General features: G+C 39.9%; 1 protein-coding gene across 1 annotated transcript in view; it reads right to left on the reverse strand.

The window, feature by feature from the left end:
* The window catches only part of LOC150088324 (neuronal acetylcholine receptor subunit alpha-10-like), a 583,489-nt gene that overhangs the window by 16,525 nt on the left and 540,177 nt on the right, over positions 1-26,787 (reverse strand). The window contains exon 8 of the mRNA XM_090369453.1: positions 1,551-1,902. Coding sequence (XP_090225579.1) covers positions 1,551-1,902 — 352 coding nt within the window. The remainder of the gene's footprint in view (positions 1-1,550; positions 1,903-26,787) is intronic.

A 26,787-nucleotide genomic window follows, 5' to 3' on the forward strand; every position in this document is an offset into this window, starting at 1 on the left:
GGATTGGAAAAGTGCCAATGTATCTCCCATACATAAAGGTGTCTCTAAGAGTGAAGTAGGAAATTATCGACCTGTCAGTCTGACTTCAGTGGTAGGGAAAATCATGGAGGCAATGATCAAGGGTGGAATTCGGGATAATTTGGATCGAACTGAAATTCTTAAGTACAAATACTCAGCATGGTTTTGTAAAGGGAAAATCATGTTTAACAAATCTGGTTCGCTATTTTGAAAGGGTCACTCACGAGCTGGATTTAGGGAATAATTTCGACATTGTTTATTTAGATTTCAGCAAAGCTTTTGACTCAATCCCACATGAGCGGTTGCTTTATAAGCTGGAACAGGTTGGAATCACTGGGAAAATCCTTAGATGGATAGCAGGATGGCTTCAGGGCAGGAGGCAGAGGGTTGTGATAAATGGCTATTCCTCGGACTGGGTTGATGTAAGAAGTGGGGTTCCTCATGGATCAGTATTAGGACCCCTGTTGTTTTTAATTTTCATAAACGACATCGATAAAGGGATAGAGGGCGTGATGTCTAAATTTGCAGATGATGTTAAAATTGGTAGAGTAGTTAATGATCACTGTCAAGCTGAGCTTCTTCAGAGAGACCTAGATAGACTTCAGGAATGGTCAGAAAAATGGCAGCTATGCTTTAATCCAACAAAGTGTAAGGTATTACACCTGGGAAACAGTAATCCCAAAATAACTTATTCACTTGGTGGAGTTCAACTAAACCCACTACTGGAGGAAAGGGACTTGGGTGTTACGATACGGTCAGACATGAAATTCTCTGAGCATTGTAAACAGGTTGCAAGGAAGGCCCATGGTGTCCTATCGATGATCTATCGAACTTTTGCAAGTAGAGATAGAGACGTGATAATCCCATTATATAAGGCTTTTGTTAGATCACACTTGGAATACTGTGTTCAAGTATGGCGACCGCACCTAAAGAAAGACATCGAGCCTCTTGAAAGGGTGCAAATACGGGTAACTCCCCTGGTGAGATCGGCAAAAGGGCGTGCTTAAGAAGAAAGATTTCGAATATGTGGGTTTCAGAGTTTGGAAACTAGACACCTTAGAGGAGATTTGATTAAGGTGTTTAATGCTCTGAGAGGCATCAGTAAAATGAATGGGGACGAAATTTTCAAGGTTATAAATGATGCTAGAACTAGGGGACATAAATTCAAGTTACGTGGGGAAATGTTTAGATTGGACTGCAGGAAGTGTTATTTTAGCCAGCGAGTTATAAATTACTGGAATAAGTTGCCTACATGGGTGGTAGAGGCTGACAGTTTGGGGAAATTCAAAGGTCATCTGGATAGTACCTCCGGGTGAGGGAAGCGCATAGGATGATAGGTTTAATTTCATTTTCTTTTATTAATTATTATTATTTATTTTTTTTTATCATTGTTTTATTCGTTTTTTTTTTTTGAATGGTGCAGCGTAAGCCATAGGCTTTCTTTTCCCTGCGGCCATTACTAATACATCGGTACATAAATAACATACAAGAAATCGATTAATTTGCAGCAGGGGATGCTTTTAACTACTTACTTATTAACGGCGTCTTTTGTGTAGGCGGTAAGCTTTCTCTAACTACCATGAGAAAGACTGTAATAGACAGTAAGCTACTGATCCCTAAAGTAACTTTCTCTCCAGACTCTGATGGTACGTAAAAGGCCAATAGAGATATAACATTGATGAGCAGGCAGGGCAGTATAAGGTTAAAGACGTAGAACATGGGTCTTCTTCTGAGTTTTATGGTGTACGTAATATCTGGATAGGGTTCCTCACAACACGAATATTTGTGAATTTTCAATGTTGCGGAAAATTCATCGAGGTCGAATTCCCCGTTCGGTTGATAATTGCTGATGTCTCCATGGTCCCTTTCCTTTTCCAGTTTAACCTGTAAAGAATACATGCATTGAATACGTAGTTAATTTTGGTATATAAATGCAACAAAAATCAATTTCTTACGAGCGATCCGCTTAACAAATAAGTACCAAATCTCATATAATAGAGATAACTGAGAAAAATCACCACTTTCTATTTATCAACAATTCATAATCAGAACCGTTCTTGAACACGATTTTTATTTCACAATATTGTCACTGAGGTTTTGTGTTTCTACAAAGATAAATAATACATCATTCGAATAGTCTAAACAAAAAATCGATATATTTGCATATGAATTAATCATTTGTGATTAACTGGCATGCAATTACGAATTTAGAATATAAGCAAAATTATAAAGAGTAGAACCAGTGTTCACAGCTCTACGTTACACTAGTGTAATGGACGTAGAGCTGCGTGCTGGATTGATGTAAGAGGACAAGGTGTTATTGACCCCTCTGAAAAGTGTTTTTTTCTATCAAAAGAATACCCATTCTTTTGATAGATATGAGAAGATATAAATAGAAAAAAAAAGGGCATTAAACAAACCTTACTTTTGATCTTTATACCCAAAATACAGAAACAAATACTTGGATCAAAAACATCATTGACAGTGATGTTTTTGTAAAATAAATGGCTACTTTGCATGTACGTTTTAGAAGTATACGAAATGTAACCGTAGCAATGCTTAACATTTAAAAACATATCGTGAAATATCTTTTGAATGCAGTCAACTTTTCACAAAATTATATCATTTAGACAGTGTTTGAAATTTTCTCCGGTAGAACGCCAAGTTAGATCAACTTGTATAATTGAATATATCATTAAATAGAAATGCATAAAAGAGGAATTTTCTCTTCAGTAGACATTGAATTTTCTCTTCAGTTCATTGTGCGAGTCAAATCCCATCATATTCTGCGAATTAGACAAGTAGAATCAATTTTCTTGTGTTGAGATACTTCACTGTAAAAGCCAGAATTTGTGAGTGATGTGTTTTTAATGCTGTGTAATGTAAGGTTCTGCTGACCTCTTAGTGTAGGGCCCATGGCATCCGGAATCATTACTGTGGCTAGGCGATCCCTGGGGTCTGCTGAGATTCCCAGGGAGAGCCCGCACAAAAAAAAAATCATCGAAAAGAACACGGGGGTTATAGTCAAGAGGTGAGTGGGAGAGAGGCAGCATCCACTTAAAAAAAAAAAAAAAAAAAAAAACCTTTTAATTTAGTATTAAATGGATACTGGGTGATCCTGTGAAAGACAGAATTACGTACTAGCTTACTGGTTAATTTTTATTAAGCTTTAAGTATATATAAAAAAGAAGGGGGAAAAACTGTAGTTAACTGCTAGGTGGAGTACTAAGTAAAGGTTAGATAAGAATCTAAATAAATACAGGCTGACATACTAAATCAGACTTAAATTTAATCTATATGTTTAAAAATAAAGGATCAGGGTACAGCTAATCAGGGTGGTCACGTTCATTTGTAGGCTGTGCGTTTTGCACTACAGTTTGGGTGGGTCATCCTGTGCCTATGGGTTTTATCTTGCAGCACTCATGTACATAGACCGAGAAATATTTCTATTTTTCTTTGTCCATCAGTAACTTGTTATCATAACCTCCTGGAAAGGGTCCCATTCTTGCAATAAGCTGATTCCTGTTGTTATCATAATTTATACGGTTATATAGTATGTGCTCCTATGTTACGTCCGCCCGCAGGAGCACCTTAGGTCCTACACTTTAGTCCCAGGGTATTTAACGTTTTGTTAAAGGGACTGTATCCTGTATGGCATTGTTAGCCCCTGAGCAAACTATGGCTATTAAGGTGTTTAGGGTATCCACTTGAGGTCTGAACCTGTAGGTTGGCGTTTCTCCATCTTTGTTGCCATATTCCAATTAGCGTTTGCAGTATAAATTTCTTCATCGCTTTTGTCAAGTTTATGGTTATTCCTAAGAATGTGGTGGGGATCTGCTTTTTTAAGTAGTATATGAGACCTCTATAGGCTTATTTACTGTTATTACTTGCAGCGCACTGGTAGAGGCAGTCCTGCAGGCTCTTGTGGTTGCTAGTAACGTTATTCTTTGTATAAGTACTTTGCCCATCCGTTTGAACTATATGCTGGCTTTCCTACAAATTACAAACCTATATCTAAAAATAAAGTAATTTGTTTTATATTAAAATATTTCTTAAAAATACTCGGCGTGTTCGGTGAACAGCAATCAGATTAATCAGTGGCTCCTGTCCTACAAATATTCTATTTCACTTTTAATACAAGAAATACAAGAAAATTCGGCTTGGGTAAAGAAAGCCTGCACGAGAACGACGACAAACGTCGGATAACTTACGCGGTAAATTAGTTTGCCGATACGGCACTCTAGCGCTGCTCACTCGGTAAACAGACGGTAGGTGTTATCGGACTGGAGCAAAGTCGAGAACGATATACTGATTGACAGGTAGGCGTGGCAAACAATGAAATGATTGGTGGTGGGCGCGACAGACGACAAGCTATTAAGGTGCTGATTGACGTTATGATACGTGTGTATCCGCATGAGTGTCTTTAAAAATAAAAGTACATTAATAAAAAAATTAATATTTTATTAATAAACAATTTATGTGCTAGTCCACTCATGATTCTAAAGAAAAAAGGTTAGGTTACCCCCTCCATTTCGGGAGAGGTTCAAGCTCCCATGGGATTCAAGTGGAGGTAACCTGACCTATTTTCACCCATTAGGGCATATTATTGAACAAGAAAATAAAAATACGGTCATAAAAAAATAAATTTTTTTATGAATGTATTTCTAAATATGACTGATTCTAAAGAAAAAAGGTTAGGTTACCCCCTCCACTTCGGGAGGGGTTCAAGCTCCCATGGGATTCAAGTCGAGGTAACCTGATCTTTTTTCACCGTTACAGTAAATGTTAGGGCATGTACGATTAAGTTACCATTAGTGCTGCTACAGTGATACTAAACCGATGTTATCGTGTGTTGTGTTCGCGCACCAATCAGCACGTCGTTTGCCACGCCTACCTGTCAATCAGTATATCGTTCTCGACTTTGCTCCAGACCGTTAACACCTACCGTCTGTTTACCGAGTGAGCAGCGCTAGAGTGCCGTATCGGCAAACTAATTTTCCGCGTAAGTTATCCGACGTTTCTCGTCGTTCTCGTGCAGGCTTTCTTTACCTTCGCCGAAAATTCTTCTAAACCTAATGTAGGAAGGCATATCAGGGGTATAGGCAGTGGGGGCTGAATGAGGCTCAATTTTATCATACTTGTTATAGAATAAAAGGAAAATTTATTATAAGAGTATATTAAGCGCTTGAAGAAGTCTAGTTATTAGTGTGGGCAATACTTTATAAATTAATCCTTGGGGATTAATTTATAAACTAGGTATGAATAAAGTAAGACATGGAGAGATAATGAATACAGTGATCGTTAATGGTGTGGATACAGCGGAACAAGAAGGTATGAGGAAACTAAAATAACATACTTTAAAGGAATTGAGAGCCGTTTCTAAGCAAATTAAAATTTCCAAAGCTCCTGGGATCGATTTAGTAGAGAATGTCGCTGTTCTTAAAGCGATTGAACCTAACATTTTGTTAAACTTATAAAATAAATGCTTACTTCAAGGTACCATTCCTGGGATCTGAAAAGTTGGTTTAATTAAGCTGTTAGCTAAGCCGGGTAAAAAATAGAATGACCCACCCAAGAGGGTATAGACCAATTTCGTTATTGGCCAACCTTGGCAAAATGTTTGAAAGATTACTTTTAAGACTGAACCAAGTCATGGATAAAAATGGTTTGACCCTGCCTTATCAGTATGGTTTCAAGAGAGGGCATTCTGCAGAGGATGCCATTAATGAGCTTATGAATTTCAGGAACCAGGCAGAGGATAAGTATGTGTTGGCCATCTTTATAGATTTTACTGCGGCTCTTGACACGGTGTGGCATGATAGTATTCTATCTCCATTAAGGGGGTATGCATTGTCCAGATTTATTTGTATGGTAGGAAAATTATTAAATTTAAACATCTACAGTTTAACAGAAATCTTTCGAGAGGGTGTCCTCAAGCGTCTATATTGGGCCCACTTTTTTTGAAACTTAGTACTTAATTTAGAACAGTCAGCTGAAAATCTGAGTAATATTGCTTATGCAGATGATTTTGTTTTATATTACTGGTAAATCCAGATCTGTGCTTGAAATAAGTGTGGCCCACGTGTTAGAAACGCTAGTGTTATGGGCTGATCTGCATAAATTATTGATATCTACAACTAAAACTTATGATGCTGCTTAAGGGGAAATTAAATTATGCGCGACCGCCAAAAAGATTTAATTAAGGGGAGGCAGATTCCCCTAGTATCTGAAGTGAGATATCTAGGTATAAGAATTGATGACAGATTATCGTTTTATCCACATTTTAATTACTTACACGAAAAGGTTAAAAAATGCTGCAAGTATTTGATTAACTAGATCAGGTTGGGGGTTGAAAAGGTGGGTTTTCAATTTATATTATAAGACAGTTTAGAAGAAGAAGAAAATCTTTATTGTACAGTAAAGATACAGATACAATAATGTGCCCGCCACAGCCAGGAGGCCAGGGGCTTGACAATGATATAGGGTAATATAAAAATATGTACAGTATAAGAATTTGCAGTATAAAAGATTACATAACAATTAAAAACGTAGCATTAGCCATTCAATAGATACGAGTATGTATAGTTGTGAGGCAGACAGTACACCAAGGTATGTGCATAATATTTAAGCACATATTTAAGCATATTCACACGAGTCAGAATTTTTCACAGTGCCAAATTGATGTTCGGTATCGTCTTTTCTTGTGAGACAGTTCGTCGATTTGCCTGCGACGTGCCGTTATGCGCCTCATAGGAGATAGTAGATGGAGTTTTCAGTATGAGTCGACATCAGGGGCCAAACAAAAGGGGAACAAGTTCGGCCAACGAGCGCCTGTAATTGCGATCAGAAGCGAATTTCTGCAGGTCAACTCCGATCATTAGCAGGGCTTGTACTGTAGGAAGTACTTGTCCAGGTAGGAATCTGTCACTGATCTTCAGCCTGTTCCGTTGTAGCTGAAGAAGAGGGGTGGCTCGTAAGGAAGGAAGTGGAACATGCCACTGGCATATATCCCAGAAGTCAGGGGAGTTGATTTTTCCAACCAGCATTTTGACTGTGGTCGCAGTTCTCCTCATGCTGATTATTTGAGGCAGCCGCGGGATTTGGAGTTGGTCGGCCATGCTGGTGGTCCTCTGCTGAGGGGGGAGTCGATGTTTGTGGGTTGCCCACTTCAACATCCAGTATTCTTACATACCCATAGTTGAGTACGGATCATCAGCATGGTACTTCAGAGTTACTAACGCTAAATTTAAACAGAAATTGTTATCGATTCAGCGCTCAATGCTTTGTTATTTCTAGTTTGTGCAGAACAGTCTCAATGAATGCTATGCAGGTTTTGGTCGGGCACTTGTCTCTTGACTTGTATATTGTATATCGGGGCTTTTGTTATTACATTAAAAAAGGCATAGTTGTTTCTTTCATGAACATTACTTCTAATGTCACTATAGATATGTCTAAAGCCAAGAAAAATGTTCTAACACAGTTGATTGGTATATGGCAACAGAGATGGGATCTTAGTGTGACTGGGGAGGTGACTACATTGTTCCATTCCCATAGTTACATTTACTTATGATAGTAACAACAAATGGTGTTTTCCTTTTATGGAAAACGTTTATTTTAACTGGCCATGGCTCATTAAATTTTAAACTACATTACTTTGGTTTGGTCAGCTATCCTTTATGTACTTCTGTTCAACCGGAGACTTGAAAGAATTTGTTATATGATTGTAGTTTGTATGTTGAACATAGAGAAAGGCTAAAAGTGTAGTTTGGTAGTTAGAGGCAGTGAAAGTGATCTTATTGTTAGTCAGGTTAAATTTCAAGCACTGCAAGAGTTCTGTGTAACTGTTTTTCAACGGAGAAGACACTGGAATAATTTATTGCTTACTAATTAAGGTTTTGTTATATGCACTTTGATCGCTTAACTTTCACTGTATGTTTTTTATTATTTTCTGCTGGCTCTCAGATCTGGGCAGCCTGGGAGCGGGATATTGGTGCATGAAGTACTGTTAGAATAGCAGACCCAGGCCCGGTACTGCGTGCCTAGGGGCGGCCATCAGATAGCAGCTGTCGGCTGCTCCCTGGTAGCGAAGAGGCCTGTTTAGTAGCGGTTGTGCACAAATTCAGTTTATCAGGTGGAAGTATAGGTGCCACCATAGACATAATAATAGACCTATTGGAAAGGGCAACGGCGTACCCATTCATTTTCCATCTTCAGTTTTCGTCTTGATGCATACAAAATATCTTGCATATTTAGAGTTACCATTTAAAATCGGGTAATATTATCCAGCAGATTGTTTGTCTGAATTTGTTTTGAGACAAAGCGGAAACACTGATTTGGAGAAGAACTGATACTTTGTTAATATGCGCATGGAAGAACATGATTGTAATGTATGTAGAAATATAGAGACTGTTTGGCAGGCATTCCTGACAATTTTATTCAGAAAGAACCTATTTCACCATTAAGTCCTCCACAGTGAGAGGTTTTGCGGTCAACCTTGCTTGCTTTGGTGAAAGATTTAAATTTTTGTGTATTTTCATCATGATCCCCCAACTCACCCTTCCTATCATTTTTAGGTTGCAAGAAGACTGCTGAATTAGTTATTACGCTCAACCATTTTTTTCTCTTTTTCCTCTGTGTGTACAGTAAATAACAGAATATTTTTTTTATTTCACAACGATCAATTGTACACATAGGCAAATTAAAAAGTATTATTGCAACAACAGCTCCTCAAGGTCTATAAAGCTAAGGAACAAGAGGCGCAGAGATAAACTATAAAATAACATGGATAAAATTAGATATGAATTTAATTTTAATATAGAGTTAAAAAATAACCAGACAAAGGTATTCTTGGCAAAAACTGAAAAGAATACAAGGAGCTATCCACGCGGTTGAGGGAAAATAAAATTAGAATAGGCATTCTGAAGCAGCTGCGATTGCGTTCTCAGTGACAACGGTAAACCCTGTCTTTAAAGTTTCTATTAAAATCGAAGAATCTTTATCTACGACTCAACTGATTAGAAACAGAATTGAATTAACTGCTACTATGGATAGGTTGATACTCTAACTCCATTTCGAAGTTTATATTTGGCATTATTCAAAAAATAAATAATCTGTTTTAATTTACCTTGCGATCTCAATTAAACACTTCCTGCATATCAGTAGAGAAATCCCTACAGAAAATAATCAAAGAGCCTTTAAAATTTCAATGTTTACGTGCAGAAAAAACGTTAACACCAGGCGATATAGCGTGATGTTCTAACTTCCTCGCATCTTCCGCCGGTGGCAGAGTACAGTACAGTGAATTTCCGTTTTGCAGTATCACACAACAGTGCAAACATCATACATTGTAGTTCACAGAGACAACATAGTGTCACTCACTTGGTGAGGTCTGGGTTCGAATCCGGTCATAGAACAGAAGAATTCTTAAATGTCTCTTCCAATCGAGGTAACCGAAGTTATTCCAGTTTTCACCCCAATATGATAAAATTCGTCTCCTGAACAGACATAATAAACATCACACAAACTGGAATACTATATAATAAAATATTTCCAAGAATAGGTATTTATCGTGAATGTTTGTTACTTATAAAAGTATCCTTTTTTGAATTTCACCGCTATCCAAAGGCTGGCAAATAGCTTCAAGAACAACAAAGTAGACGATCTCACCATCATTGTGCCTGAAGTTGAACAGTCAGCACTATCCAATCTCTCCTCCTGGAATAGGCCAAATAAGCTCAGTATAAACCCAGCTAAAACTAAAATAGTGGCATTTAAGCGTAAGCTTAAACTCCGGCGGTCACCTCAAGTGAAAATCGCCGGTAAGTAACTCAAACCAAAGTTTTAGGGGTCACACTTGACCGCATCCATTGTTAGGGTCTCGAGGAGCGACTGGGGCTTTTCTAGGCGAACACTTCTCCTTCCCATCCACTGTTACCTATGCTGCAGGAGCATGGTTTCACCGGGCAGTGAACTGCAAAATGAAGGGCAAACTTAACTCTATCGAACGGGGCATGATCCTGGTCACGCATCGGTACAAGTTATTGCAGGTAGATTTCCATGATTGTGCAGTTATTATGAATATTCCCAACCCCAGAGGCCTATTTGAAGATTTAAGGTAGACTTCCACTAGGCCTGTTTTTGATCTTCCGTGGGCTCTGCTTTAGAATTGGGAAGAGGATTCCGACTAAAATTCCTGGACTTAAAATTAAATTTGACAGCAGATACTAAAAGCGAGAAAAATCGCTGCTTTAATGAACTGGTAAATATATTGGAAACCAGATGGGATAGTAAATAAAAGAAGGCATAGTAAATAAAAGATTCCTCCCAGAGGTAACGTTTGTTATGTTCAAATCAGTAAGTTCCTGGTTCTCCCTAAGTCTCGAAACGTCCTATCTTGTGAAAGTAGGCAGTTAGTCACCCAAATTTAAGCATTTCAAACGGTTTAAGAGAATCAGGAGCGAGTTGTGAAGATATCCAATTAATGAGGAAAAACAACTACACACAAAACTGATGAAGAAACCAAATATATTTAAAAACATCGTGAAATTCAATGCAAGGTTAAACAAGAAATTCAAAATCCTGGTGTCATTTGAACTTCATTTGTCAATGAAAAATTACACCAGCTGGGACTTATGACAACAGACTTTTGCTTCTGTGGAGAAAAGATAAACTGGCACCATGTACCGTTTGATTGTAATTTATATGAAGAGCATAGGGATCGCCTGAGGAGTACGATAGCCGAATTTTTTCCTAATCAGGTGGGACAACTAACATTCGCAGCTGAAGTCCTTGCCCGACGGAAAAACCCGATTGCGCGCATCAACCCCAATTCATCTGCAGGTAGTTGAACCTCCAAACTTGAGGGCTAACCTCTTTAGCAGTTCACTTCTTTTCCTCTCTCCCCTTAATGCTCTACTTTAAATATAAAAATAAATAAAATTTACCTAACTTTTTTTTTTGCACACTGCGGGAATTTTTTCCACTCTGGTGTGGGCTCCCAGAGGAATCTGGATCACCTTTTGGCAAATCAAGTGAGTCAGAGTCTCGAATTGAGACGGCACGAGCTTTACTGGGACCGTGGCCCACCTTCCCGTGGTGTGGACGAGTATCCAGAATCATCTGTCCAGGTGACTGATGCATTGAGTAACCAAGTGGCTAGAACATAATAACAGCACACACACAAACCTACATTACTCACATATCTGGCCCTTTTCCAGTGGTACTGTTCGTCACAGAGATACAAAGACGTGAACTGACGTCCTAGGAACGGCCCTTACAAAAACACATGTCCACACAGTACGGAGAATAGTTTCATTAACGGTATCTTATAATTATTTGCCGAAAACATGCACTCGTTTTTTAGTCAGAAAAAGTATGCGGTTTAAGACATATCAATTACACGGCGAGGCTATCACCATGACTTGTCCCATGGTGCGCTTCTAATAAGTGACTCACCTCAAGAAGAGAAGTGAAGTTTAATATCACTTATTAGTAACATTATTCTAATACTGAAGGCATTTCGCTGTTTATTCTCACTTCAATTGGAATCTTATAAATCATTTGTAAACTACACTGCGCATGTTCCACTCTATTGTACTGATATTAGATGCCCTGATCAAGGGCATGTACCAGATATTACATCGAGAGATCCTTGTAAATGAACACATTGTAAAAAATAAGACAGTCAAATTTAATGTAATGATTAAGTCTACAGGATTGTACCTTTCAAAGTATGAAGGGAATGTTTAAGCAACAGCAATACATTTAGTTATTTTATTTTGTATTGATTGTGTGGTGAAAAATGCTGCAGTTATTCGCACAGATTTGTAAACCCTAGAATATTGATTAAAAAGTTAAATAAAATTGAGCTACAAGGTAGAAAAGCAGTTTGCATAGTCACTGCAACATTATTTGTTTCCAACTAGGTTGAAAAGTTCATAGTAATAAGTAGAGCTCCTAACCGGGTCTCAAGTAACTTTGCGGTTCCAGTTTTTTTTTAAATAATTCCTCGTCATACGACACCGAAAGAAAGCAGACGATTCATTTTATGTGAAAGATTCAAGCAATGATTAAACCCTCCTCCACAAAATCCTTTTTTCAAAACCTTGCAACTGTGGCTGGTTCCAATCTTATGTCCCAGCCAGCGAGAGATTTTTCTTTAGCTGGATTTCTAATCCAAGAAAGAGCAATTCTTAACCCAGACTCTATTGACGAATTTCTTCTTTTTGCATAGTAAAAATGTGTTAAGTTAATTACGCTGCATTATATACAATAAAAATATTAATATGTCAGTTACTTTTTGTTTTTCTTTTGTGGGTTGCGTGGACGGACATTGTGGATTAAATTCAATAGATTGCGTAGAACTCTAGTAATACGAGGGCAGTTGCAAAGACAAATCCATCGATAATGCAAAGTTGCTTTATTGCGTATTTTGATGATGCTAACAATAATAAAGCCTAAATATCGTATACATTTAAAGGAACAACAAATTTATTTCAATGATTTACAAGGATTCTTTCTTCCAGGAAGTTCAGTGTCCGGACAGTTAGGCACCGGCGATGACAAAATTTGTTGCCTTTCCTTATCTTTGAATAGAGGAATTTCTCACTTAACCGCTATTTAAATAAATGTGTTGTATTTTTTGCATCTCTTTCAGCTATATGTATTATGAAGGGAATAACACTAAGTGACAGGGTATACCAAGAGAATGTTAGCGCTTTTATGAGAGCTGTTGTGTATAAACAACGCGCTATAAAGCACAAAATGGGCGACCAGAGCATCACGTGTTTATTGATCTTAGCCGTTCAGCTTTCTATTTTTAACTTTTTATTTCGATCTTTCTTTAAGTAAATGGGCAAATTTAACATAATGAAAAAAGAAATAAAATGCACTAAAAACTATGGGCAGAGGTTTAACAGAAGCTAGTTTCCTTTTATAAAATGAGCTAATGATATCGGAGAACTTAATAGCTAGATAATGAGCCCCATGCTGGTAACTGATTCCATCATTTGTTATCTTCTAATGAATCAGTGGAGGATGCACAATTTTGCTTTGGTTCGGTAACTGAAACCTGGGTTAAATGTTTGCCATATGGGAATTCATTTATTCGTCAAAAACCAGTTAGATTTAATAAAAATTAAAATTTCCTTGTCATTTACGCCGTGATAGAAAAGTAGGCAGTTAGTCACCCAAATTTAAGCATTTCAAACGGTTTAAGAGAATCAGGAGCGAGTTGTGTACATATCAGAACTCTAGGAAGATATCCAATTAATGAGGAAAAACATCTACACACAAAACTGATGAAGAAACCAAATATATTTAAAAACATCGTTAAATTCAATGCAAGGTTAAACAAGAAATTCAAACTCCTGGTGTCATTTGAACTTCATTTGTCCAAGCGTCAGAACTTTTACCCCTCCTAATTTAATCAACCATTTTTAAATTGCAAAAAAGGTCTTCTTGCTGATACCAAATATCCATAACATTTCTGTAGGCTGTTTTTTTTTTTTTTTTTTAAATTTGGTAACATCATTTGATGATATTCGATTATGGTCATTCAAGTTGAAAAGTTCTATTACGCAGATGAAGTTTTTCATTTTAATGCTACTCATTCCTTGGCCAGAGAGCTAAGTTAATGGAAGGTTTTTTAATATAATAAATCTCTATCATTATACCCAGACGTCAGTCCAATCAAAGCCCAAGTTATCCGAAGTTCGACAGCGTGAGGTGATTTTCCACGTAAACAAATAATTAGAGAAACCTACTCGCCTGGAATAATGCTCAGAACATAGTTCAAATTTACCTACTCATTGCAATAAAGTTTTGGCAACTGTTATCCGAATCCCTGTGCTCAGTCAATTGTCCAATATCACTTATTCTGGTGAACTGAAAGATTTCACACATTCACTGTTTCCAACTGCAGTTGGTAGTATTGTCACTAGTTTATGATCTTACCTTAATGTCTCCTGCAGCAAATTTTTTAATCCTTATCTTTATAATTGTTTCCAAAGATTCAAATTAAATGTTGGTTTTCAATGTTTCAGGAAATACAACCATGATTTATATCGCTTTGGGCTTAGTCTAATGTATTCTAGAATGTTGCGCTGTGGAACACGTTTCATTTTTAAGGTTACAAATAACCAAATAGACTTTCCTTATCACCTGTTCTACAATGATTTAAGTTATCATTGCTGTTGTGATAGTAGCATTAATTCATTCTCACTTTCATAATTCTTCTTTATACATATTCACAATTTAAGGATATTAACTATCACTACATTATAAAATAGGCGTTTATTTGTTTGAATATAGGACACTAACAAAAAAAGTCACCATCATTCAGATGTGCACGTATTATGTATAAGCCCTCTCATTCTTTGCTATAGCTATATCACTTCGTTCATTCTATAAGAATATTTGTTAGCGACTGTTGTTGCTCATTAATAAGAAGTTATTTTCCAAAGGATTCCAGATTACCGGTTGGATTCAAATTCAGGGGTGAGAGAGAAGGTGGATGTCGCGGATATTCATTGTTATCTTATTATCATTGCACCTTGAGCAGTACAACTGTCACTACATCATGTTCAAACCCTCGAAATTTGTTTTGCTCTGGAATTGTAAAGAGAAGAAAAGAGCAAAAAAGCAACGACTTTTATGCGATAACCGGGAACATTTCGTTTTCTTGCGTATCCACCACATTTTCTATTCATTCCTCTAACCAGTGTATGGAAAAAACATAATATCCAGTGCTTCAGTTACAATAGACTGCACGCGGATAGCCTAAGTGATAAGCATTTTAATGAAAATCCATCCGTTGAGAGAAGAGTTATTATATGAGGGCAGGAAAAAAAATAATATCCGCTGAATTTCTATTGGTCTAATTTTGAATGGCTCGACAAATCTTTCTAGCAGGACCACATTTAAAATTTCATTAACTGTGAGTGGGATTGTAACATGGCGAGCATCTAAAAAGGTTCCGATACAAGAACTGTCCTCCAGCACCATCCGCTCGCTCCGTCTTTTGCGAATGCACGTGTGTTCGATTGTGAAAAACGAATATGACATAAATTCACATGATATATAATAGCCAACAGCAAATGAAGATGAAGCACGTTATTTAGTCTTTTAATTACATTTTTCGAGTCAGGAAAATTGTATCCGTATCCATTTTTATTGTATCAACATAAGTGTTGTCAATAAAATGGCTCAACTTGAACTCCTAGTTAGAACAACTATTGCTCATATAATAGCGCTAAGAAAAATGTAGTGCCACCTGGAAATTGAGGATGACAAGTTCCAATATTGTAGGTATTTAGGAAAGAAAGAGGTGGGTCGTGGCGCGTTATTCTATAGGCAAAACAGAATCTGCTCATGGCCCCCCAAAATCACTGTTTCAAAAACTCATTGCTGTTTTTACTAATATTTTTATTGGAAACTGAGTTTTACTTGAAGATTATTTTGAAATTTTATAATTGAAAAAATAAAGACTGCCCTGTATGTAACTGGCGCCCTTATTCTTAAGGAAGTACAATAGCAGGGAAAAGGTAGCTACGATCTTATCAACCAGTCTTGAGTGAATGTCCAAGCAGAACTGAGGTGCTAAGGAATAATTGGGCAGTTTTTGATTTTAATGAGTGTAAGAAACATTAAATATTGAGTAACAGAAGAACATGGTGAGCTGAACTAAGTTCCGCTCTTTGTCTTCTTCTCTAACTCAATATTTAATGTTGATGGGGCCTCCAAGTTCCATTTTGCCTTGGGACCCATGCTTCTTATCAAAAGCAGATTGAGCGCGAGAAGCTTTTTAAGATAAATTACGTCTGCCAGCATAGAATCTGTGTTCTGCGAGTTAATTGGAAGCAATCTAGAGACCAGAAAATTGTGAACAGCATGACGAGAGTCTTTACATGCGGATGGAATGGGCAACCACATTCTAAATAAACTAGATGATTGTACCAGCATGTTAGATATAATACAAGTGGTGAGAACAGTGCTTTTTTTTGTAAAAAAAAAAAATAGGTGCCGGTACAAATTAAAACGATATGAAAAGAACTCCAATTTTTTTTTCCTGATATTGTTACTTTAGTAATAACGTTTTTGGAATAAGAACAACAAATTTACTACATTAACACAGTTTATTAAGCATACATTTATTATTCTAGTACTGTATATAAAAATAAGTAAATAACTCGGTCAATTGCTGAGGATGAAGGGTCCGCAGTCAAGAATGGTTGTTAGTGTAGTATCTCAAACAGAGAGCTTTATGGTAACTGAAAAAAGTTTCTAGTACCCTGGCTTGGCCTAAAACTGAAGAACTAACGAAATCGTTGTCTATTTGAGCCTTTTCAGTTGTGAATGTTGGGAGAAGCGACTGGCAGATGAGGGCCGTGCAACACTCCGCGCAGACGCCTCCCCACACCGCTTCCTCAACACTGGCTCTCTGAGTACCTCCTTGCCGGGACAACTCCAGCTTTGAAAATTGCTAAAAAATACTTCTCGTCGCAAAATTTATAAAGGACCTTTATAGAATTATTAACTAACTATTTGTCAACCTTTCTGTAATCAAAAGGAGAGTTACTTAGCACAAAGAAGCGTGCTATCGAAGTGCAGTAAATATTGTTTTTTTTTTCACAAAAAGTAAACGATATATTTCAATAGGAATAGTTTTCCCTTGATAAGCATCGAATAAAGCATAGCTAATGTGATTTTTAAATTTTTAGCTCCATTAGCGACGGAAATAGAGAAGGGGGGGACAAGAAAATTACTCACATTTTCCTGTCCGGCGCCGCCACTTTTAATTTTAAGAATATTTTAAACCTACTCGTTGAGAGCTTTCCAACGGTGTATAATAAGCTATAGGTTTAATGATTTTTCAAATAGATATTTACAGTATACCCAGTATAAAATAAAAATATAAGTATAAATTCAGTAGCTTTCGGAACACGCGTCCCTTTATCAACTGACAAATTTGTATTCAAATTTGTCAGTTGATAAAGGGACGCGTGTTCCGAAAGCTACTGAATTTATACTTATATTTTTATTTTATACTGGGTATACTGTAAATATCTATTTGAAAAATCATTAAAGTATGGACCCCAGTACTCCAGGCCCATTTGTCACTAAGCTATAGGTTATTGACAACATTTTTGTACGCCCACATTTGTGATGAACAAAGCCATGAAAAATTTCGAGTGGTTCCAGAGATACAATGCTGTGATAAACGGACGGACAGACAACCGAGTGACATTATAAGGGTCCTTCGTCAGACTGCGGAGCATAAAAATAATTTCATAATAAAGTTTTTGTAGAATATTCCAAATTTTTATTAAGTTTTCATCCGACACCGTATGCCGACTTATTTTCTTCCGCTGAATGACGTTTCCAAAGCAGCACCGAATCGACATATTTGCTTGATAGAAGCGGGTCAGCGGTGGGCCACAATTTTAAGAAACTGTTTTTATCATCAACCAAGCTCTGGTTGGGCTGACGATCAGGTTCATTTGTGAAAATCCTCGTTCACATTCACACGACGAAATTGGTATTGTACTCAGATCGTCCATCAATTCGGTATTCCCGAAATCCACGAATTGTATCTCTTTCATTTAACTGTAACCTAATTGACAATTTTCTAACTTCATTTTCGCCAAATGATGACAATTCATGTTTAGAAGGATTAATACCTTCGTTGTCGCCTAATTTTTCTCGAATCACTCAGTGCGGTCCCCGAAAGAAATCTAACTTTGAATATGGCCCTTGTACGGGAAAAGTTTGGACACCACTGCAGTAGATGGTGGACCAGAGCCCATTGGGAATACCCTTTGATCTGTTCACTGTTGACCATAGTGGCATAGTGTTTTGTGAAAGGCGCCACCTGTGGTTTCCCACATCTGCACCATGGTACTTTGTGAAGAAGTACAGAATCTCTGTAAAAGCCAGAAAAAGTGTAATGTCTGGTTTCTGTCAGAGTATGTTTTGTTGTTGTGTCTCTGGCTGCTTGGCCGCAGGGCCCCTAGTTGGACCCCACGTTGCCCGCCACCACCACTGGGAGGTGAGCCAGGCTGCCCATTATACTCTGGCTGGCCTTTGCCAGGGTTGCCTAAGCTTCCTGACAAAGGTCAAGTGAAAAAAAAATAAATAATAAAAAAATTAATAATAAATAAATAAATAAATAAAAAATAATAATAAAAAATAAAAAGTGGGGGGGGGAAGAAAACAGAGCAGGAGTACGAGTTATAAGGAACAGAAAGAGGGAAAGGAGGACGGACTGAAGTTAAGGAGCAGTCCGCTCTTTGTGAGGTGAAAATAGGGATCTGGGGGTGGGAGTTAAAGTCGCAGGGGACAGGTGCCCCTGCATGATCACCAGAGGCCAATGGACTCTGTATCCCGCACTCAGAAGTTCTCCAGAGTGCCACCAATCCCGCACCAGAACGGTGCCGGCTGATCCTACCCTATAAGGGGTTTGCAGCAGTATCCCGCACTCGATGAGTGCCAGCAGTCCCGCACCAGAATGGTACCAGCAGTGTTCCTACCCTTAAAGGATTTGTAAGTTGTCAAGGCAGTGTCCTCTAGCGGAGAAGGAGCTAACCCACGCCAGTCTGATTCAGGCCTTGGGCAGCATGATGACCAGCGCGACTTCTCCGTAAGGTCGCGGGTTCGAATCAAAGTACTGCAAAAAATTTGGGAGGTGCAATATGGCCACAGAAGCCGATGCGCCAACAACTACCAAATAAAAAAAAAAAAAAAAAAAACTTCTCCGTATGTGGGACAGGTGGTTGGATAGGTTTTACCAGGTACCACTAAGTTGTAAAATGGTAATCCCTTTAGCTCTCTCAATTCTTGCTTAGCAGCAGCACTGATTTCCTAAGTTTCCTGAAGGCCAGAAGTGCGAACAGTGCATACCCAGTTAAGTCTCTCCTAAGCAGTTCGTTTTATGAAAATTTTCTTCGCTCAACGGAAACTATTTTAAATGCAATTTCCAAGGGGAATTAAAAAAAAAAAATTCTATAAAAGGAGTTCGGTAAACAGAGGTCCGGCTAAGTAATTTAGAATTCTAAAAATGGACAATAGACAGTGAAAAATGCAAATTGAATTAAATAATTTTAAGCTTATTTGAATAGTTGGTAAACATTGAAAACATTTACGAAATATTACAAATTTCTAAGTGTACTGCATCCAGATGTCACACGTCACTGTTAATAAAGATGCCGGTACGCCGTACCAGTTCCAAAAAAAAAAGCACTGGGTGAGAATATTCGTCACCTCATCATTACTCACTGGGCTTAAAATGAAGGAATCATTGACAGGTAGTAATCACGCAGTTGCCGGATGAAGAAGGATATTGCAGTAAAGGCACGGATTTTAATTTCAAAAGAGGGACATTTTGACAGTCAGTTTAAAGCATCTATTAATTGGATAGATTACAAAGTGAGGGCGAATACACACCATTAAGAAAATATTGTAGGAGGAGGAGCCCAAATGAATGAAGAGAGCAGAAAAGGATAACATGGGATAGTTACAGAACGATGAAAAGGACTACAGCCTACAACAGCTACAAGTTGATTTGTAATAGTACCACAGATAAGGTAAGGTGTGTGTGTTGGGGGTTTAACGGCTCCTGGGGTTTCCCCCATCTCCGCGTATTTTCTGTTTCGGGCAAGCCTGAGATTTTTTTTTTTTTTTTTTTTTTTAAATATATATGGTTCATGAGCTATGTGGCGTGTTGTGCCCTTTGTTCATCCGGCCTATTAGCCGCCAGGCCCCTAGTGGGACCTGACGTTTCCACACCCTGCCACGAGGAGGCTGGCCGGGTGTACCCAATGAAGCTATTTTACTCTGGCGGGTCCTGCCACTTACTTTCCTGAGATTTCAGTGGCAAGGACCTAAAAAAAAAAAAAAAAAATATATATATATGTATATAAAAATAAAATACATTGGAGAAGTCGCGAGCATAGTTTAGTAAGTTAAGGTTCTTTTAAACATCGTTTGGGGTTTACACTGAAAGTCTGTAAGGCCTAAAAGGTCGGGCATAAATTTTGGTGTGTCTTAAATTTTGATGTTGGGCTGATCGCTATGTAAGATGACAGTTTTGGGTGGGGAGGCAGAAGACTGGGGGTGGAAATAGGAAGCAAAGGGGTCGATAGAGAAGATGACCCCCCGTTTTTCAGTGGAGCATGCCCATGCTCCACCAGAGGGAAAGAAGGGTGGCAAGGGGAGAAGAGGGTTCTTCCCTTGCGAGGAAATGGGGTTTAAAGAGAATCCTGCAGGTGCAGGATCTGAGAGCCAGATGGCGCTCTACTCTAGCTCTGGGACGCTTCAGTGTTGGTCTCTTTCAGGAATTTCATCAGTGTGACGAGAATTTGTCTTGTCTGTGGTAGTTTTCCTCAAGATAGTTGTTTTCTCCTTTTCCTGTGAGCAGCTTTGATTGGCACTAATGGTGCATTTTTTGAACTGTTGGATTTTCTTCTTTGTTTCTGGTTTGTTTGAATTTCTCCGTTGTTCTGGTTCATCCATTCCTTCTAAGTTTAGGCTTTTCTATTGAGTGTTGTTGTCTTCCTGTTGGACAGATTGTATTGCAATAATTGTTTTCCTTCTTGTAAATAGTTGAGTTGCAAAGTTGGTAAAAGCTACAAACTCCTCTTGTGAATTCAGGAGTCGGGATTCTTGGTTAATTGGATTGTACTGGATGTTTCTAATGAGGCTCGCTCTTATGTCGTCATAATTTTCACATTCATGCATGATATGAGTCCATGATTCGGGTTCTCCGCAAGTACAATTTCTATCTTCTGTTATGCCTAGCATGTTTAGCTTTTCCTTGAACGGACCATGACCCGTTAGTAGATACGTAGCGTTAAGGCCCGGGAAAAACCACAGTGGGGCTTTCGGGTGCATTTTTGTCACCAGTGGAAGAAATTTATGGGTTATTGCTCCTTTGGTGGTTTCATTCCACCTTCTTTGCCAGGTTTCTGTTAGGAATTCATCTATCCTTTTTTGTTCCCTCTTCTAGTCACGTCAAGGGTTATGCCACAGGTTGTAATTGGAATCGCTTTTTTGTGATAATACACTAGTCCCGCGCGAGCAACTTCCAGGTCAAGGGGTAGTGCACCTGCAATGACCTGGAGCGCCGCCGTACTAACTGTGCTACTCGCTCTAGTGATTGTAAGTAGTATGTTCCTCTGAATTGTTTCAAGAATTTTCCTGTTTGTTACTGTGCTGGTTTTTGTCATCCATACTGGCGATCCGTACATAATTACCGGGATGAAGAGGGTTTTGTAATATAGGGAGAGGATCTTTTTATTTAGCCCCCAGTCCTTACGTGTGATTCTTGATATAAGTGCTGTGTATATGCGTATCTTCTTCCTGAGGTAGTTTAAGTGCGGTTTAAATGAGAGATTGCTGTCAATGATAATTCCTAAGTATTTTATCTCGTTTGATAATTTAACTGTTATTCCTTCTACTTTGATTTGTGGTGGCCTGTTTAAGTTTAGTTTTCCTTTCAAGAGGACCGAGTTGGTTTTTTCCGGTGCTAGTTTTAGGTTATTTAGTTTAACCCAATCCTGTAGGATTTGCAGCGCTCCATTTGCTTGTTTTTCAAGGTTGGCTCTTGAATCAGCTGCTGTGATTAAAAGTAAATCATCGGCAAAGGCCTGCGCCTCAACCTCCCCCAGGTCCTTGCAGAGAAAGTCATCGAGGACCAAGTTCCACAGGAGTGGCCCCAGAACAGAACCCTGGGGGCAGCCCCTGCGAACTGCACGTGATAGGCTGGAATAGGGCGCAAGGATCTGCACTTCCCTGTCAGTGAGATACGACTTTACACAGTCAAATAGATTTTTTGGAAGGGCTGCAGCACGAAGCCTCGCCAGGACGCTCGGCCACCAAAGGGTGTCGAACGCCCCAGCGAAGTCCACCGCGATCACCAGGAAGTACTTGCTGGTACATTGTGCAGCTCTGTTAAGGAGATCTCGGATCGCATCAATAGTAGAGGTTCCAGATTTGAACCCATATTGTTTTGAGTTGCTAAGGTTTGCTTCCATATAGTGCTGTTCAATTCTCTTGTGTAGTAGTCTTTCCAGGATTTTGCTCACCGTCGATAGCAAGGCAATTGGTCTATAGGATGTTGGCAGTTCCGGCAGTTTTGTAGGGCTTTTTGGTATTAATTTTAAGATGGCTTTTTTCCATTGTGTTGGAAAGTGACCTTGCTCCAGGCAACTATTGTACAGTCGTAGTAGGAGTTGTGGGACACATTCAGCAGTCTTTTTAATCATCGCTGGTTCAATTAGATCTAAACCTGGGCATTTTTTGTTTTTTGTTCTGCCCGACGCTTCTTGGAGCTCCTCAAGAGTAAACGGCGGTTCTTTGTGGGTGTTTATGTAACTTTCATTTGCGTGACATATCTCCTCCTGCTCCAGTGTCAGTTCTGTTGGCGGTTCCACGAATATTGCTGCAAGAATATTTGCAACTGAGTTTCTCCACGTTGTAGTCAGTGAGCCCTGTGGGGTTTTTGTTGCCACCATAACTTCTCCTCTGGGGAGCTTGCTAGTTATGATTTTGAACACCACTCCCCAGGGATCGGTGTTTCCTGTTGTTTGGACGAATCTCTGCCAGCTTTCCCTTTTGCTCTTTTTGATTTGCTCCGTGTAGTGATTTCTAAGCTGGCGGTACCTGTTTCTCATTTCCGTGACTTCTTCCTGTGGCCAGCTTCTTCTTGCTCTTTGAAATTCTCTTCGTTTTCCCTGTACCATTTTCCAATCCCCCTAGAACAACAAGAGGACACAGAAGACGCCTGTCCTGGGACCCCCCAAACACAAAGCAAGCGTAAAAACAAAAAGCTGTTAACAGCGAAAATAGAGCGGGGAACACGCTCCCAAACTGAGAATAAGGACACTCAGGAAAATGTCAATGCGAACGAAGAAACAAACAATGAAAAGCAGCAGGAATCTCCCCCCATAGATCCCTCCCTACCGGTGGGCACTGTCTATGAAAAGTCACTGGCACTCAAAACAGCACTGGAATCAATATTTAAAGAACCGAATAATAGAATAACCACCCTTGTGAGGTCGCAAATCGTCACAATCTTTAACAAGATGGAGACTATCCTTTTCAAGACATATGTTGAAAATGAAAAGGTCACCGCGAGGCTGCAGGCCTATAAAGAATGTGGGACAAATAAAATGCAACAGCGTGCTCCCACTTTTGCTGAAACGCTGAGGAGTAATCAAAATAAGGGAAAACAAACTCAGCCCGGGCCCCCAAAAAGGAAGCAACCTCTCTTGATGACACCCAACTTGGTTGTGCTTAGACCTGTGACCACAGACGGCCCCCAGGAAAAGAGAACTAGTGAAGAAATAAAGACAACTGTGATGAAGGAACTAAGGGATGACCTCAAAGCTACTAAGATAAAGTCCATTCGGAAAACGAGGAATGTAGGACTCGTTATTGAAACGGAGGGAAACGAAGACATACAGACGATAATGGATAACCCAAAAATTGCCACCTTGGGTTTGACTGCAGAATTGCCAAAAAAGAGAGGACCTGCTATCATTGTCTTTGACATTGACAAAGACCTAACCCCGGAACAGTTAGCCACAGAGATAATAAACAGAAATCTGAGACCAACCCCCCAGCAACTACAGGAACAGCGAACCCTGGTGCAGCCTAGGTACTCCACCAGATCTAGGGCAGGACCAAACAGAAACTGGGTTCTAGAGCTGGCCCCGACTGTCTGGCAGCAATTAAAGAATCAAGAGAGAATCTACATTGAATGGGGATCCCACCGATTCCGGGAGCATGTGGCAGTCCCGAAATGCTTCCGGTGTTGTAAATACGGCCACACAACTCATACATGTACACAAACAGAATCAACCTGCGGTCACTGCTCTGGCAGGGGACATGAATATAAAACATGTCCAAACAAGGAGCAAGATCCAATCTGTACAAACTGCAAGGCAGGGAAAATGGACCATTCGCATTCTATCAGAGACCCGAACTGTCCAGTTTATCTTAAAGTAAAAGGGTTATACCAGTCACGAACCGACTATGGAGAGACGCCCTAAAGAGTACAATAGATCCAAAATTGCAATAATACAGCATAACGCGCAGAGAGCTAGAGCAGTGGCGCAGCAACTTAGGGTCATAGCGGACGAGGAAGCAGCTGACGTCTTACTATTACAGGAACCATATACCCACTCAAAACGAGTGTGCGGATATCCGGCTGCATACAAAATAGTCCATGACGAGAGTGACACCCCTTGGGCTGCAGTTGTGGTGCGCAATCCCAATTATACTGTGACTAAAGTAACACAGCTTTGTGCACCCTGGGCGGCGTGTGCCCACATCTTAACGCCATTGGGCCAAATCTATGCTGTGGCCCTTTACAGCAGGCCGGGCGAGGACATCGCACCCATCACCAGGTACTTGCAGGCCTTGACCGACATGCTCCCTGATCAAAGGATCATAATTGGGGCAGATGTAAACTGCCGCTCACCAGCCTGGCACAGTCTGACCCCAGACAGGAGAGGTACCAGAAATGGACAGATTTTAGAGGACTTTCTCTCGAACTCCCGGTTCACTATCCTGAACAGACCACACCAGATGCCTACATTTTGTAATACCCTGTGGGAGGCGACTATTGATGTCACATTGTCCACGAGAAACCTTGCAGGTTACGTTGATGATTGGATCGTCAGAGACTCGTGGACGACTTCCGACCACAGGGTGATTACCTGCCAAATCAGAAGATTATTAAACAGGCTACTGATACCTAAACAAACACTAAATCGCTTCGCCATCCGCTGGGCGAACTGGGAAAGGTTCAGAGAGTTTTTAATGCCCGCTGCAGCCCTACACCTGGAAACAACAAACCAGAATGGGGATCCAGACGAGAATCAAAAGAGGGTAACGGAAATAATACTTGCGGCGAGTGAAGCATCAATGAAGAGGAGAAATCCCAAACCGGGAGCAGTCCCGTGGTGGACTCACGAGATCCAGCAACTCAGAAGGGAGACCATGAGAAGAAGAAAACTCTTTCAACGGGCAAGACGCACATGGCCTGCTGCTGAGGTCCAGATACTAAAGGAGCACTATAGAGAAGCAAGAAACAGATATACGGATGCGATAAACAAGAGCAAACAAAGAGCCTGGGAAAACTTGGCAGGCATAACAGGAAATAATGAGCCATGGGGGGTAGTCTATAGGATAATCACAAACAAACTCCCCAGGGGGGAAGTTATTTCTACCACATTGACACCACAGGGGAGCCAAACCACCACATGGCAACAGTCAATCACAAATATTCTGGGCACTATTTTCCCGGAGACTGCCATGCCTACTTCACCTGAACAGCATAGAATATGTCAAGAAAATGACATATACACCACTGACTCCCGTGAACCACCGTTCACGCTAGATGACATCAAATCCGCGGCAAATCACGTAAGAAATAATAAGTGCCCTGGCCTCGATTATCTCGAACCGGAAATTGTCAAAAAAGTAACGGATCTGACCCCCGAACTCCTTCTAAATCTGTTTAACAACTGTTTGCATCAAGGCATCTTCCCAAGAAACTGGAAGACTGCGGGACTGAAGCTGATCCCAAAAACACCCACGAAGCCTCCACAACAGCCAACCACTTACAGACCGATAGCTTTGCTACCAGTGATCAGCAAACTATTTGAGAGAATGCTATATGCCCGAATTGACACACATTACAAGAGTGCTGAACTGCACATGTCTACCCAGTTCGGCTTTAAGCCTGAGTCTTCGACAGTAGAGGCACTTAGACATCTGCTGCACGGTGTGGCCAGTTGCAACAGTAAATACTACCTAATCATCTCCATAGATTTTGCCGGGGCTTTCGACACCATTTGGTGGCCAAGTGTCCTGGCAAGGCTAAGGCGGGCCAACCTTCCCTGCAATTTGTATCTCACTATCAAGTCTTACCTTACCGACAGGAGTATTAGTGTCGTGGCACCCTATGGTAGGGTAAACCGCCGTGTCTGCAGGGGTTGCCCCCAGGGTTCTGTCCTGGGGCCGCTGTTGTGGAACATTGTCTTGGATGAGTTCCTGGCCATGGACCTTGGTGACGTCCAAACCCAAGCTTTTGCCGACGACTTAATCTTGAAAATTGCTGCCGACAGTAGAACCCAGTTGGAGGTAAAAGCAAACCATGCCATCAGGATACTACAGGACTGGACCATCTTACACTGCCTAAAAATCTCACCAACTAAGACATCCTCAATCTTACTGAAAGGCTCCCTTGACCTGCACAGGCCACCTCAAATAAAGGTGAACAACACCACAGTGAAACTCCAAAGCCAGCTTAAGTACCTGGGGGTGATATTAGATTGTAATCTTTCCTTCAAGCAGCATCTCACACATTTAAGAACAAAGATAAGGAAGTACTCTGCACTGTTAGCACGTGTGGTTCGTCGGGACTGGGGACTTAAACGTCGCGTGCTCTCCTTATATTATAAAACGACATTCCTACCAGCTATAACATACGCCTCTGCGGTTTGGTATCACAAGGCATCAACCGCCGTAAATAGACGCATAATCGACTCAATCCATAGAACTATCCTGTTAACCATTACCAGAGCCTGTAGCACCACTAGCACTGTTGCCCTACAGGTCTTGGCCGGAGCCCTTCCCCTTGACCTGGACATCATACGTACTGGAATAGCCTATTATATAACCAAAGGAATGCCTTGCACCCACCAAGACTACACAGTGGATAACAATGCAACCCACAAGGCTGAAAAGAACAGGCTGCAGAAATAC

This window comes from Mastigoproctus giganteus, chromosome 3 (assembly GCF_048544385.1).
Source record: "Mastigoproctus giganteus isolate SK-2022 chromosome 3, ASM4854438v1, whole genome shotgun sequence".
Lineage (NCBI taxonomy): Eukaryota > Metazoa > Arthropoda > Arachnida > Uropygi > Thelyphonidae > Mastigoproctus > Mastigoproctus giganteus.